The sequence below is a fragment of the Abramis brama genome (assembly GCF_963993115.1).
Source record: "Abramis brama genome assembly, chromosome: 13".
Taxonomy (NCBI): Eukaryota; Metazoa; Chordata; class Actinopteri; order Cypriniformes; family Leuciscidae; genus Abramis; species Abramis brama.
Genome location: NC_139975.1, coordinates 19,094,366 through 19,110,959, shown reverse-complemented (window position 1 = coordinate 19,110,959; position 16,594 = coordinate 19,094,366). Strand labels below are relative to the sequence as shown.

Here is a 16,594-nt window from a genome sequence, read left to right as displayed (position 1 = left end):
TTGATGCCGGTTTTTAAATACCAGGTTATGTAGGCTATATTTTTGTAATATATATATATATATATATATATATATATATATATATATCCTATATATATATATATATATATATATATATATATATATATATATATATATCCTATATATATATCCTATATCCTATATATATATATATATATATATATATATATATATATATATATATATATATACACACACACACACACACACATACATATGGGTATATGTAGGCTATATGTATGTGGGTGTATACATTGCATATATCATTTTAAAAATACTTAATTAAAACTTATAAAGTTCTATAGCCTACACTTTAAATTCTGCAGCAATATCTGAGTTGATGCTATACTGTTTGGCTATATATTTTAATAATTTGACTGAGATAATCATTAGGAGATTATCTGTAGGCTATAATGCAGTGGAATAATAAAATGTACAATCTGCCACTGGTGCAATATTGTTTTTACCACAGCATTGTTTTTGAATGAATGTCTTCCAAGCCCAGCCTACATAATTGACAACGAGAGAATGGCTTAGCGTATCTCGGCAGAAAGTTTTGAAACAAACTTAGCAGCTTTCTTGCATGTTTACTATCCAAGGTCCTAACATAGGCCCTAAGATAACCATGTGCTTAAAACTGTTGTTAGCTGCGTTAACGCTTTACAATTCTAAACTTTTTCGTCCCTCAAAGAAACAAGATGCTAAAATGGCGGCATGTTACTGTCAAGTTCAAGTGGGTTGCTGCTTCGTACATTTCGGAGTAAGGCGTAGGCTATGCTTTAAGTTCAAGGTTAGAATTAGAACAAGAGGAAAAATAGCAAAGAAATAAATGAAAAGGAAAAACTGACGTCCTCATTTGTGACATTTCAGGATTTGTTTTAATTCCAGTCAAAAACTTGTTCACATTTTGTCATAAATAGTTTGTTAAACAAACCAACAAACAATAACGCTACTTCGAAAGAAAGTACAAGATTTTGCTGAATTCTGAATAGGTATGTTGAAGTAACATCGTTTGCCTCGAAAATGGCACAGTGACACAGTTCATCAGTTAAACATGTGCTTTTCAGGAATAACTTGATGCGTGACCCATTTCCACGAGAAAATGTCACAGAATCACATTCAAGCTTCATTTGTACATTAGATCTGTCTAAGATCAGGGTTGAATATACATCGAAGGTGGCTGAAATAAATCTTTATTTATTTTAACTTAACGTATAGAAAATAGTATATAAAACATATATTCATTAAATTATTTAAATAAACGTATTCATATATCACCGTTACTTACGAGGTACTGATTTTTTTAACGTTTGTTTACAAAAAGTAGTGCTGGTGGTTTGAAATCATGTTCATAAGCACAATATATGTATATGCATAATTTTAGTCTCTTAGAAATATGTAACAATGCAATGCTGTAACTCTTGGTGTCACTGAACAACATATTTCCCTTACTTTTCCACCTTAAAAAGTTCTAGTAATCTTAATACTAAATTTCATTCACACATACAGTTCCACATCTGGAAAAGTTATTCACATAAAACAAGTAAATGTGTAATCAAAGTTTTCTATATGTTATACCACAGTACTCATAACAAACAACACACTATATTCACAGAAGAACTACATTTAAAACAATGCAAACTGACAGACAGAAAGTTTTATTTTGAGAATGTTGTGACAGATCATTGCTCCTCTTTGACACATTAAACACAGACTTGCATCCACAAAGACAGTTCTTGAACCATCGAAAATGGAATACTATACTGATTCAAATGGCTGTACCTTAAACCCAAGAATATAGGCTAATGTCTTTAACACTGTCACACGAGTTCAAAGTTGATGCATGAATGATAGCTATACTATTGCATTGTGTATCTGGTCAAAAAGTGTCGTGTCGATGAAAACACTGGTCAGTGGAGGGGGAGTGGGGGGGGGGGGGGGATCAATAAGAACCAGAAAGTCTACTACTTCATATGGCTGATTCATCAGTGATTTAAAATAATAATAATAATCCCAATGGGGTTTTTTTCTCTCTTTCTTTTTATACCGGTCCTCACGTGAACTTAACGTTGGAAAATGCGTACTTGAAACTATAGATCATGTCATGTTATAATATTAATATAATTAATACTTTACGACCCAGATAAGACACATTTATTGGTTAAAAAAGATACAATCGTATCGTGGGAACTTTAGAACTGACTCCCTTTTTCATCGTTAAAACTGGTTATTGACTCAAAACTGTACAGTCTTGTTAGAAAACATTTCCATAAATATCATTTAAGATTCGGCTGTTTCGCCGATAATTAAATTACAAATTGATAAATATGGCATCATGGATATGTATTTACATCATTATTAACAAAGGCAACGTTATATTCAAAGGTAACAATCGTAAGCTAATACCACATTCTCCACCTGAAAACTGACTTGGACAACAGATTTGACTCCATCAAACAAGGAAATACATTCACGAGTAGGCTATATACTTATTTATGATTTATTTTTTTGTTCAAGTTCAAGACAAAGACTTTGGCACGTTTCTTAAGACTGTCTGAAGTTTTAACAATCAATCAAAGGTGATATGAGTGTCACCTTAATATAAAACACCGTGAAATATTCTTTCTTTGCCATTATTTTTTAAATATTTTTTTTTCAGAAAATACATAAAATGAAAAATAAAATAATCATCTGAAATCTGAAAACTAAAGGAAAACCATTTATTCTTAGAAAGTGTTATTTTGTTATTTAATGCCTTGCTAGTTTTCTTCGAACTCGGAATAAAGTCAAATTTCGAATCCTGAGAATAGACGAGGCCTGTTGGCGAACTCTCATCTTTTCCTGTTGTTTCAATGCCATTTTGTACGCCATAGCGTAAATAGTTTTTTTAAAGGTTGCTTCAACCTTTTGGTCCACCTTTTGAGAGTCTGCTTGGAGCTTCAAACGTACCATTCGTTAAAATTAGGCGGTAGTCCATCGCTGTGTGCAGATGTATTTTGCACTGCAGACGTGGGTGTTTTTGTCGGGTCTTCAGTGTTCGCAGAAACCAGCACTGGCGGCGTGGACGACTCGTATCCAGAACTAGCAGCTGGAGACGACTCTGAGCCTTGTGATTCGTGTACCTTAAATTATAACGTCCATAGATGTATGACATACAGGCAATAACACACTTGTTTACATGGTACGGTTAAACAATATGATTTAAATGATTTCTGTTTAGGGGTTCCTAAGGGGGTTTTATTCTTCACAATAATAATAATAATAATAATAAACTATTTATTTGTATGATTTCTTTTTGGCTGCAAAATCAGAAAATTTCCCCTTACCTTCATATGTTTCCTGAGAGAGCTGGGGTGTGTATAGGACTTGTCACACACTTTGCAGATATATGGCTTGTCAGATGTGTGCACGTGCATGTGCTTTTTCCTGTCGCTGCTGTTCGCAAAGCGCCTGTCGCAGCCGTCGAACTCGCATTTAAATGGCTTCTCACCTGCAAGTGAGAGCAAACACTGGGGTTTTAGGAATATAACTTTTTTTCACAGAGCGGATGAGCACAACTTTCAGTTATGTAATATGCCTTTCGAAATAATAGGCCATGGTGCGCTCACGCCAGATGGTTTAGTTACCCACATATCACGCTTTTTGAGAGTCCGTGCTGTTATCCTTTATTTTACTTTCCAAGCATCTTTAATCAACACGCAATACATCGTCGTGTAAATTGCATAGCAATTGCTTAATTTGAGCACACTTTTCTTATCTGGCTAGTTTAATATAGCCTACTAGACTGTTCAACAGCTTGCTTTACATTTCGAAAGGGGTAATTTTTAAGGCACAAATCCAGCTAATCAGACTAAATTCACTTCTACCATTTCATACTTTCCCAGACCTCAAGTTCCCAGTAGCATTTTATTCATGCACCCACAATACACACATCCCCACAATTACTAACTTTACAGCCACAAGCAGCAGGACAAATGAAAAGAGGACAGTCCATTCACAATTTCGCTCCACAACCACGCATGCAGCTTTACATCCTCAAAGAGTTGCAATGCATATACATTTGAACAAAAATATATTTTCCTCAATCGAAAAGATAACAGAAAATGAACATTTCATAGTATATAGGGGTTATATGAGATCAAAATGAGTTTTTCTCCCCAAACATTTTACCAATGTATTTAATTCTAAAGTGTAGTTAAAGTAGCTACTAGTGGGAGTTTTTCTCCATGTTAAACTTTATATTTAGTTTAAAATTAATGTAAAATACAATATGCAATTGTATTGCCTAAATGTATGAAATAACTGCAATTTATGTATAGCCTACATCATTTACATATACATAAACATTTGTTTTTCCAAAAACCAATAGGTAATCAAAAAAGGGGGGAAATATGAATGCCTTACCTGTGTGAGTTCTTTTATGAATTTTAAGATTTTCTGATCTTGCAAAGATTTTCCCACAACCGGGGAACGGACAAGGGAACGGTTTCTCTCCAGTGTGCACTCGGATGTGGTTCACGAGTTTGTATTTGGCCTTAAATGATTTTCCCTCTCTCGGGCAGTCCTCCCAGAAGCAAATATGATTACTCTGTTCTGGGCCACCAACGTGTTCCATCGAAACATGTGTCACCATTTCATGCATTGTGCTGAAAGTTCTGTCACAAGTCTTTTTAGGTCTATTCATTTGATTCTCGTCTATCCACTTACAAGACATTTCCTGCTTAATAGGCTGCCGCATGTATCTAAAGAAGGCCCCCGGACCGTGGTGTGTGGGTACGTTCATCCCCATGTTCATGTTGATGGGATGGTTGTAGTTATGGAGCTGAGCGGTGCCGTAAGGGTCCGTACGAGGGCTCGCCACAGGTCGGTACGGATCTGGACGTCCAAAAATGTCCCCGCGTAAACCCAGGTGCATTTGGCTGTTTACAACATGTCCTCCTGGTGAAGTATGGCTCACGCTCTGGTCGTGAAGTCCAGGAAACAACAGATGTCCCGGGTTGTCCGAAATTCCGGGGGGGCCGTGTAGGCTCCCAGAAGCGGCAAAGATTCCATGCTGGGCACTCGGTGGTGCGGTTTCTCCAATGCCTGCGCCCCGGTTTCTGAATAGAAAGTCCCTGGTCGAATTGAATGCTCCGCCGGCATAAGAAGCAACTTGTCCTCCATGGTGGTGTCCGAGCGCGGCTGCGTATCCAGTAGCTTGTGGGGTGAACGCTGATGTCTGGCTTGAGGCGATATCGTGAGTAACGGGACTTATCTTGAAGGCAGCCGAGTGAGATGAATCTGCGAAGGGACTAAGCCCCAGCCCGGGGTCTCGGTTTCCCAACTCATGATGTCTAGGCGTTCCGAACCCCCCTACTCCTAGTGACGGGAACTGAGGAGCGCTATCAAGGAGCATAGTCATTGGGCTCAATCGAGAAAAAGCAAGCGAAAAAGAAAAAAAAAAAAAAAGTGAAAAACCCCAGGTTGGTGGAGTGAAGTGGGTAGCGGTAAAACTGAGCACAATTTCACGTATGCTTGAATAAAGAAATCTTGAAATGAAAAACGAAATGATAATCCCGGGTCTCGGTAAACGGGAGGACAAACTCCCGTAACTGGGATCCGTGAGAAAGAGGATCAAACTTCCCCCCCTTTCCAGACGAATGATGTCCTTGGACTGATAAAGTCAATCACTCACTCCTTGCACATAAATGAGCTCGGGAGGCAGCTCTACGCTGTCCAATGAAAGGACAGCGCTTTCTTAGTCACGTGACGGATATGAAGGGCGATAATTGGCTGCCTGTTAGTTGATTGGCAAGGTTTAGAATTGAAAATGGCAGTTCGTTTCAGTGAGTAGATTTGATTGGTTGCTGTTGGCATTATTTGCAGGTAAAGGAACGGGACTTTATTTAGATTCAGGCAAAAAGGCTTGTTTATTTCCCGAGCTTGCATGTCAGCGGTTCCCAAAGTTACATAAACTTTCAGGATTTGCTTGACCATTTTTCTCAAAATAAACTATCTATCTATCTATCTATCTATCTATCTATCTATCTATCTATCTATCTATCTATCTATCTATCTATCTATCTATCTATCTATTCACATATATAGGCTACATTTATGCATGCATAGAGTTCTGAATTTTTTGAAGCCGTAAGAGGTGAAAGCGTAGCCTACCTACTACAGAGCGTAGAACCCAAGAATAAGAGAGAATGAAATTTGGTGGAAAGTATATTATCCCGAGGATTTTTTTTTTTTTTTTTTCTTTTTTTTTTTTCACGGCGCCAAAAATTCTTGCTATTGAGGAAGTTTCACAGGGTTGCTGGTGACTCGCTGCAGGACACATAAAATCTGATCAAGTTCAGAGACGCGTTGAGTGTTTCAAGCAGCGCTTTTTATACAAGCCATTTCACGTTCCCTCTCCCCTTCAATCTCTCTTCGGAAGGAGTTCCCTTTTATATTTTAGAGATTAAAAACAAAAATCTCTAAATCAGACCCACATTCTGGTCTAGTCCTCAGCTGTCACGCTTTCACTTTCTGCACATTTTTCTACGATGGAAAAACGCGTATAGGCCTTGTCTAAGTCTAAGTTTTAAGGTGAGTAATTTATTTTTCAGTAGATCCATTATAAAAGTTTTGATTAGATCAGTTTCGTGTTTTATTCAGGTAACATAAATCGTGTAACATAAGACCTTACGTGTTTTAGAAAAACCCATTACAATAAACTATTATTTTTCTAATAAATAGCCTACAAACGTAGTAGCCTAGTAAATGTTTAATGGTTCATTGACTTAATAGAATAGCATATGCATTTCACTTTTGTCTCGCCAAAGAACTTTACTATACTTAAAAACACAAGTTTAAAGCAGATTGCTAGCAAAATAGATATCCAGCAAGCTCTATCCCCCCCCTCCTTTCTGCGATGTCTTGTTCTTTCCTCCTCTCTCTCTTACTCTCCATTTCGTACACGAGCACACATGTGAGTATTCTGCAGCGTCGGACAGATTTACGGCGATTTTTTTTTTAAAGGTTTCATTGTCTGCAGTCAGATAGGCTACAGATTCTTTACTTTCCACTCTAGATGCAGGCCTATCTGTTTAAACGTGGACGCACTTAATATATTATGTGACATATTCATTTCCGGGCGGGGCTAGGATATAGCTAAGTTCTTAAGGACGTTCTTTGCTTTCTCTATGCACGGCATTGTTCAGTTACTTCACTTAACTTCTTTACGGCACTACAACTCTGATGCCAACCAAAAGGCAAATGAGGGCAAGATTCGCTTTTAACTCAAGGGGGCCTCGTGCGTTATTTTACTTTACACCACAGAAAATTAAAATGACTTATAGGCCTATAATTGCATGGAACAGAGCTATATTGCGACCGATTAGCCTTTGAGTTAGTTAAATAATGTTTTGTCAAAATAATACCATAATTCTATATCCCCCGCCCCCTTGAGTAGATAGGCATTCGTATATATATATATATATTTTTTTTAAGTTAGAGCAGAATTACCTGGAAACAACTTCACACTGAATTCTAATAGGTGGTTTTTCGGGCTAAACAATTATCAATCATAGAATCGTTGATAATTATTGATGTACTGCTATAGTGATTAATGTTCCCGTTATCAATCTCACATTACATTTATTAAATGTAGCCTAATCAAATACACAAAATTAAACTATTGCAATAAAAATAAAAACGCAGACATTACCTACCAATTCGTCATCCTTTCTTTTAGGGATATTTTTACTATTTTTGTGGTTTAAATTATTCTTCTTCCCTTGAGACAATATGTGTTTTCTCTTGCTGTGTGTTTTTGCGGACATGTTGCTTTATCTTTTTCCGTATCTGTTAAACATTCAAAAGTCTTTAGCCTGTTTTCTATCAGCTTTTTGGAGGAGTGGTTCTATTTATCTCAAACACTTAATCAGTACTGAGTAATGAGATAACCGTGGCACCTTCAATTAACATGTGTCTATATAAAATGTGCTAACTTTGTTTAGCATAAATGACAAGAAATTAAATTTGTTTGCTTATTAGTAAATGCAAACTGCCTTTACCAGGAAATACGATTGTACGATTGTGCTATATGCCGAACCCCAAAACTAAGAAAAAAAGAAAGAAAGTATTTTAGAGTCCTTGTGTGTGGTGCTTTTCTGCACATCTCACTCAGTTTGTCTATTCTCCACTTAATTTGCCCATCTAAATTTACCGACATTTGACCCTGAACGTTTTAAGCTAAACACCTGCTATAAGTTCACTGCAATGAGGAATAGTTTTTCTGTATTTCAAACCTATATATGTGTGTGTGTGTGTGTGTGTGTGTGTGTGTGTGTGTGTGTGTGTGTGTGTGTAATATATACATCTGTTAATGTGGTGACAACGATATACATACATATCAGGGGCAATGTATGGCTTTATTGTTGTCTGGATATGGAAATGTTGAATTGAAATGAAAATAAGGCTACATTGTATTTATAATTACAAAGTAGACATAATGGCCTAATACAGGTATGCAAGAAAGAGAAGTGGTTTACATTTTTGCAAATGTACTTAAGGTATATTTAGATGTGTAGATGTGCATATACAATTTTTTATTTCAGTAATAAATGTCATTTAGTGACCATTAGCCTACTTGAATTGATAGTGCACAAAAAAGCTATTAGTGTCCAACTATCACCTTTCTCATCATTGATTTCTTCATTTATGCACCTCTCTCTCGTTCTCTCTCTCATTTAAGTATTCTTGCACTGACTCTTTTATTGGCAATCTTTAATTCTGAAAGTTCTATATGTAAGGAATATCTGTAAAAATGCCTTTTATCTTTTAGTAATGAAGAAAAAAAGAAGAAAGATATGAATCAGGATACTAATCAGGAAGAGTTGCTGTGTTGTGAGAAGACTCCGTTTTGTTTCACAAAATAATTTCTGTCACTGTTATGGTGGTGGATATCATGGTCATGGTCATTTATTTGAAAACTGCATTAGGACTCATTACAAAAGTAACAATTCTTGGCCTTTTTTGGTTTTCATTTTATTATTATGTTTGATTTGACTCTGTTAATGTAGTGACACAACAATGCTTTTTTGACTGTTAATAATGCCTTAATTTTGACTGTTGTGATGTGAATACAGTGACTGTAACCTCAGTAAATATTGTTGTCTTGTAATGTTTACTCTATCCAAGAACTTCATGTGTGGGAAGAATTATATCAGTAAATAACCCAAGCTTGTGCCCACTCAAAGGGAAGAGACAGTCTTCAGAAGAAGTATATTAATTTATTTTTATTTAAAAAAAATGTTGTGATGTGAGCGATTAGTATCTCAACATATAATCAAAGATTTTTATTTTTGAGATCCTAAAACTTAATTCACATAATTAAATTCTATACCTACATGTCAACATTTTGTGTTGTTATTTAAACATGTTTGAATTGGCTCTTCTACCAGGTATTCAGTTTGATGTCCACACACTGATGCTGTGTCATTCTTTTTACAAAAGCAGTTTAGTTAATTATTTGTGGTGAGAATATACACCACAAACCTGTTTTCATTTTTGTCATTTTATATTGATAGGTGCAAAACAATTCAAAACAAGTGAATACATTTCCTCCTAAACTGACACCAGATCATCTGGGGTTTGTAAATGTTGAATGTGTGAAACTTTTTTTAATCATTTTTGTAACCTAAAATGTCAGAAGTCTATTAACTCTTTCATATTCCATGGCCAAAAAAACGTTATATTTAGCTATTATGCGATATTTAGGTATTATTTGACCCAGTATTTTTTATTGTGGCCTAAAGCTTATATTTTTTAAATCATATTTGCTTGCGTATTTAATATTTTATTAATATTAATTGATTTTACTATTAATTCATTTAATGTATCCATTCATTAAAAAAATATATAAATATATAAAATGATTCTGTTCATTTTATCACAGATTTGCAACTTCAGAAAAATATCCGATAAAAATGCACGCCTAAGTAAATCCATAAAATGCATCTCTTCTTCACTAAAAAAAACCTAAATAAATGAAACTAACCACCTACACATGGGGAAGGACACTTTACAATATAGGGTATTTTAAAATAAATTGTAATTTAATGTTTACATCTTTGCATGAAAAATGTCAAACAGAGTGAAAAAAATCTAGATTCTGTCGCATTTAACTTAACCTAAGTAAGTGTAATATTTACCTGCAAGTAGAATTATAGACGCTCAATTGGCTTGTTACAATATGCTGTAGGCTATAGTAGATTTTTTGTCGTAAAAAAATTGTGTCCACCAAAAACACCAGTATAGGCTACTATGGACCGAGTATCACCAACGTATATTCTACTTAATTAATGTTAAACCATAATATTGAATAGTAAATCAGACATTCACAGTTGAATGAGAGAGACATGTGGTTTGAAAGAGAATTTTGATTTGATTTCTTGACTCCTGTATTTCAGTTCGATGTTGAAATCACACTGTTGCATAGCATTCGTAGTTCAGACGTTCTAATAATTCATACATAGCCTATACGTAGGCTAATTTAAACATTTCGATATTTTAGCCAACAATAATCATTCGGTGCATTTAAGTCACATATGAGCCAATATCTGGCAGTGCGCGAGCGGCACATATCAAAGCATTTTCACTGAGATATTTGAAAACGGAGTCGTGTGGTGAACGCCTGCGTGTCCCTTTTAAAACAAATCCAGGGACTGTCAATCATCGCGCATTCCGACCAATCCCAAAGCACCGTTTTTTAAAAGCTGGTTTGCCTGCTGTGCTTTTATATTGCAGTATGGCCTGGTTCGGAGCATTTTACTACCACGGTTATTGCCACAAATCAAGAGGGCAAAGTGAACGGCATGGGACTCACACCAATCTTAACGAACCTGGGTCCGATTCCTGCGTCTGAGAGGTTTACGGGCAATAACTGCACATGCAGATGATACAGCGGGGGAAATGGGGAAGAGTTTTGTTGGTAAATCGTAAACGTTGAAGGTTGGTTGATTTGCCAAACCCTCAGTCAAGCTTGCAACAAAACATGACAAGCCTGTCGCGGTTTAGTGGCTGCCCTCTTTCTTGCGTCAACCCTGGGGAGAGCAATACTGAACCCAGCATGGTGCTGCCACCTTTGGCAGAGGAGCACATGGGGCACCCCACTGGCAGTTCCTTAAAACTCTGCCCCTCGCAAAATTTGCGAGACTACCACGAGACGAGGGCCAGTGCATATGTTGACCACTCGGTTACCCATTTTCCAGACACTGGATACACCAGTCATCGCTTAGAACCCAGTCCTAGGGGCATTATCATTGGGACAAATCTGTCAGCAGCAGGCATGCCACCAGTAACTGATCAGCTGGCTCCGAGACCTAACCAACATGGCAATATTGGAAGGTACCGTGACCTCCACAGCTATAGGGATGGCAGGAGCCACGCGTTCTTCACCACGTATCAAGAGCAGGCCCATGGCTCGTCAGACGGTACCCGAGATCTCAGCAGCCAAATGATGTTGGGTCTTCCCGGAGATCTTCTCTCACGGACGCACCCGTATGGGCAGTCGGTTAATTGCCCCAGGGCCAACAGCCAGCAGCTAGTCACCCAGTTCTTGGAGTTCTATAAGCCACTGAATATGGCCATGCAACGAGGAGGGGGTGACGCCTTCCTCAGGTGCTCCAGGCAGAACCCGAAGCACGAGCTCATGTGTAAGTGGAGTGACGGCCAAGAAGGCACTGGCAAGCCGCCCTGCGCCAGGAGTTTTGGGACCATGTATGAACTCGTCACCCATGTGACGATTGAGCATGTCGGAGGACCGGAGCACTCTGACTACGTTTGTCACTGGGAGAACTGCCCAAGAGACAGAAAGCCCTTCAAAGCCAAATACAAGCTCGTCAACCACGTCAGAGTGCACACTGGAGAAAAGCCCTTTCCCTGCCCTTTTCATGGATGTGAAAAAGTTTTTGCCAGATCCGAAAACCTCAAGATACACAAGAGAACGCATACAGGTTAGTTAAATAATAATAATAATAATAATAATAATGATATTAATATAAAGATAGGCTTCAGACTTTTGGAATTGTTTCTAAATCAGTGTTTTACTTAACATTGTTACAACACAATTTTTTTTAATGAAGAATTGCCAGGACAGAATAAATAAATTGATTATTTGATCCCATAGTAACGTTATAAAATATTCAACGGTATAGTTTTAAAATTATTTTTTGCTGTAGCCTACATAAACACGGATTTTGACACTGTGGTCCATCATGTTTAATTTTTTTTTTTTCAAAATGTTTCGGCATAAAAGTGAATGTAGATTTTTTGTACACTTTAGAATTTCATTAATTTTCTGCAACACTTAAAATTGAGCGGCGATTAAAGCATTTATTCATATCATATGTAGCCCATTGTTTGTTCTAACGTTTGCTGTTCGTGTTAGTGGAAACATTTTTGATTTCGTTTTTAGAAACCGTGCTGGTGAAAATCAATCCACAGGGCAGTTGTTTGGGTGCCTCTCATTCATGCAGTGAAAATAAAGAAATAAATTCCAGGGCACCGGAGAGCTGTGACGTAGCATTTACGCAAGGCGCAGCTGAATTCTCTGCTATGGTAGAGTGCACCCGCTCGTGCTACGCACTGCAAGCTTTGAGACCAATACACTTGAAACTGACGTCACAGTAATCCTTAGAATATTACGATCAATATAAATTTCCCCAATATTGTTTTTTAATATATAGGATTTTTTTTATTTAACCATAAGGTATGATTTATGGAAATGATTTATCGATTAGTCTAATTAGGCTATTAAAGCCACAGTTAACTTTATTTTTCTTTACTAGAAATCAATTCAAATAGGAATTAATCTTTGTCTCATAACGCATATAAAAATATGAATGAGGTCGACTACAGACCGATATTAAGAATTATTATTGTTCACTGAAAGCATTTAAGTAGAATTTGAAAATTAATCACTGACACAATTCCATAAATTACCTAGAAGCCAACTGTTGGTCATGACATAATTCAACTTGTGATAATAGCCTAATCTGTTTGTTCTTAATTTTAATTTTTCTTATTTATAACTGAAATAAATTTGAGAGAGGCTGTAGCTATGCATTTGCGCTTCATTAATGATTTAAGCTAAGGCTAAGTCTGTTTTAGCTAGTGTGAATCATATTGAAAGTAGCAGCAATTGCATGGAAACAACTGAATGGAAAATACCACTTTTAAGAATGATAGGGGGGAAATAGGGCTAAATGGATTTTTTTTTCGATTTATCACATTTTGCATGAACGAGAGTGTTGTCTAAAGTTCTCTCCTCGCCTGCTATATAGGCTACTGTTTAATGTGTGGAGCAGCAAACTTTTTGTTGCTACAACATCCTGCATAACACATCTAATGACACCATGCACTCAGAACTGATGAGCCATGGTTGACTGTACATCCCACCCGTAACTCGCGTTTCCCCCTCCTCTGCCCGTTTAGGTGAGAAACCGTTTAAATGTGAGTTTGAGGGCTGCAATCGGAGATTCGCAAACAGCAGTGACCGGAAGAAGCATTCTCACGTTCACTCCAGCGATAAACCCTACACGTGCAAGGTCAGAGGCTGCGAAAAATGTTACACACACCCCAGCTCCTTGCGCAAACACATGAAACTCCATTGCAAGGCCTACATTGCCAAAATCGGCGAAGACAACGAGCACCTTGTAGAGGCCAGGTCTCCTGAGGTGGCAGAACAGCAAGACACACCCGCCTCTACCACAGTGACGCGAACGATGACGACTACCTCCCAAGAGAGTCTGTCTCCTGAGACGCGAAATGAGTCGACTATGAGGTCACGTTTCCATCACACCTTTGAAAACAGTTTGGACTATACGGCGCACAGGCCACAGTCCCTTTTGGACCCTCTGTTGCTACAACGGGGCAATTACAGACCCGAGTCTGTACAATACTCATGCAACCAACCAAGCCATACTTTCCCACCTAGCCATAGAACTTTTACGTCCAACTCACCTTTTCAAAAAAGTCTAGTAAATGGCTGGTACACATGTCATAGCGCCGTGGACACATTTTCACCCAAACACTGTAACAGTGATTTATAATGTCTGTGATTCGGGCTTGTACTCGGCGTGTTAAAGCATGACGGATGACAGCCGAAGTTTTCCTCCTCATGTAAAATTGCCCTACAGGCTTACAAAATAGGATAGTGCAATTTGTTACTGTACGTGAGCTTTATCTGTTGTAGCTATGTTCTTGTATTGGTGAAACGTCGGTGACGGTGAATATTCTTAAACTGTAAATAGCTTACTTAACCTTTACTAAATGTCTATAAAAGTATAGATAAGTTGCCAAAATATAATTCATATATCAAATATAAAATATCTGCAAACAAGATACCAACAGATGGAGTAGAATACAGTTCGAAATAATAAAAGTAAGTTATTTCTGCACAGAAAAAAATGGCGTATTATTGTTGTATAGTGGAAATTAGAGATTTATCTCTTGAAAAGTTATTCATGTAGTTAATAACATGTGAATATTTTTTGTAAAGTAGGCTACAACATGGAATTTATATGTATTTTCTGTCACCACTTAAATGTTGGTCGCAGGTTATTAGAATAAAAAAATATCGTTTGTCTTGATGTGATGTGTGAAGGTGAACCTGGACGCGGCCTTTATATTATTTTAAGATTTACTCACCACACATTGAGTGCATTTTATACCTCAGTAATTCTGTGGCGGTTATAACAGACATCAGTCCCCTTCATGATAATTGTTTAATTAAGATTCTACTGTATATACTGTACAATTAATTATGCATTCAAAGTTTCATTAAAGTACCTCTATTCTGTTTGATCAGGCTTGTGATTTAAACTTTATGCTTCTCAAATGAAACGTACGTGCGTGAGTTCAGTATAAGCTTTTGGATTTTATCTGTGCCTGTTAATTTCACGGATACCACATATGTGGTAGAAAAAAACAATATAGCTTACTATATAGCCTACTTGTACGTATATAGGCTTTTTATATATGCCTACTTTTAGTGACTTTCAGACTTGTGCAATGTCCAAAATATTTATTTTGAGAAAGAAATTGTTTTCAGTGAAGGCGATTTAGCGGCCAAAGTCACCTCAAATGAACTCCGGCAGGTTCCAGTTTTAATGGCTCCGCCATTTTCTTGTCAGTTTAACTCGGCGTGTCTGGATTATTTTATGTGAATTGTTACGATCATTTCGTTTACCATTAACTTTATTGTTAAAACTGCAGTGCAATATGACAGGGCATGAATAAGGTGTGAGCGAGGATATAGGCCTTACTTACCTGCACGTACTTAAGTTGCTTATTATACGAATGTGTAGGTTTTCAATTGAATGAAAATGAGCGCAAATCCTGTTCTGTAAAATACAAATTGGCTGTAATCTCACCTCTGTTGTTAAGAACCAAATGGCAAATTTGGAAAAGGAGTAAGTTTGGTAGTGAGGAATGAAATGTTAGGTTAATGCACATACTGAAACCCAAATTGTTAGCCTCCACAGCACTTTCAGTAAACCAGTTGCATAACTAAAGTGCTATTGCATATTTTCTGTTTTGTCCTCAAACTCAGTACTGTCCCCATTTTTTGAATTGATTCTGAATTTTGAGAAAAATCTGAACATGTACTGTAAGGCTGCAAAGATGAAACTTCGGTATAGTGCTACTGTTGGAATATTGAGATGCAACTGTTGTTATATAGTTTGTTATATATTGTTATAGACTCAGATAGTTTGCACTAAGGTATTTTATGCTCCAATTTTGCCAGGATTGTTGTTCATGTGTGTATGATGTTGTGAGGTGGTAGGATAGCGTAGTAGGGTGTGAAAGCAGCTAAAATTACTAGGATGTATTGCATTTTAAATGACTAATTTCTTTCCTGGTTGGTTATTACAATAATACATTTAATTCATAGTTTAAGAGCCCAGTTCCCACCGTCAAGGATGGTGCCTCAGGCACCAATCATTATAACCTACTTATAGCGAGAAACTGGTGAAAAATCGGGTGTCCAAAGAATACAGTGAACCTGTGTTTTGGAGACTATTAAAGGCATAAGAAAAAGAGACCCTAGGTTTAATTGGGGGGAAAAAGGGGGCTACCAAGGCTTTTGACCCTGTGCGTCTTCTAACATCATTTTTCAGTTTATTCATTTAGCTATTGTGAATAACCTTAGAAAGGTCATAGGGCAAATGTATATCTGTCTCTCCACTGAAACCCCATACCATCAGTGCCGGACTGATGCGGTATGTTACAAGCAAGTTGTCGTGAATGTGGAGTTTGCAAGAAATTCTTCATTTCTATTATAAACTGCTGGATAATTGAGAGACAGGAATTTAAAAAGAGAGCACAGGAAGTTGTGGTATTTGTGACTGATGCTAGGAAAACATTTTCATATCTTGTTTTGATGAGATATTTCCAAATTTGCAATATAAAACTTGTGTTAATAATTGTGTTGTCATTAGAGAGGATGTTTAACATGTAGAGATACTTGCATTCATTTGGTGTGTAACGCATGTATCCGAACTGATCTTGTCTTCTATAAAATGATGATACCTTTTTAAAA

General features: G+C 37.0%; 2 protein-coding genes across 5 annotated transcripts in view; one reads left to right on the top strand and one right to left on the bottom strand.

The window, feature by feature from the left end:
* The window catches only part of zic6 (zic family member 6), an 81,424-nt gene that overhangs the window by 48,471 nt on the left and 16,359 nt on the right, over window positions 1–16,594 (top strand). For 2 of the 4 annotated variants that reach the window (XR_014608750.1, XM_084133287.1), the window contains exon 1: window positions 10,855–12,005. The exons of 1 other annotated variant lie outside the window; for it this stretch is intronic. Coding sequence is in view for 2 of the 3 variants with exons in the window: in XM_084133287.1 (XP_083989413.1) it covers window positions 11,045–12,005 (961 nt within the window). In the remaining variant the exon portion in view is untranslated. Of the gene's footprint in view, window positions 1–10,854; window positions 12,006–13,485; window positions 14,855–16,594 lie in introns of those variants that run through there. One more of the 4 variants, XM_084133286.1, reaches the window with a different exon arrangement.
* zic3 (zic family member 3 heterotaxy 1 (odd-paired homolog, Drosophila)) lies at window positions 877–5,726 on the bottom strand. The gene is made up of 3 exons (XM_084132633.1): window positions 4,426–5,726; window positions 3,348–3,511; window positions 877–3,143 (listed from the first exon to the last, which is right to left on the bottom strand). The coding sequence occupies exons 1-3, from the start codon at window positions 5,420–5,422 to the stop codon at window positions 2,961–2,963; spliced, it is 1,344 nt and encodes a 447-aa protein (XP_083988759.1). The 5' UTR covers window positions 5,423–5,726; the 3' UTR covers window positions 877–2,960.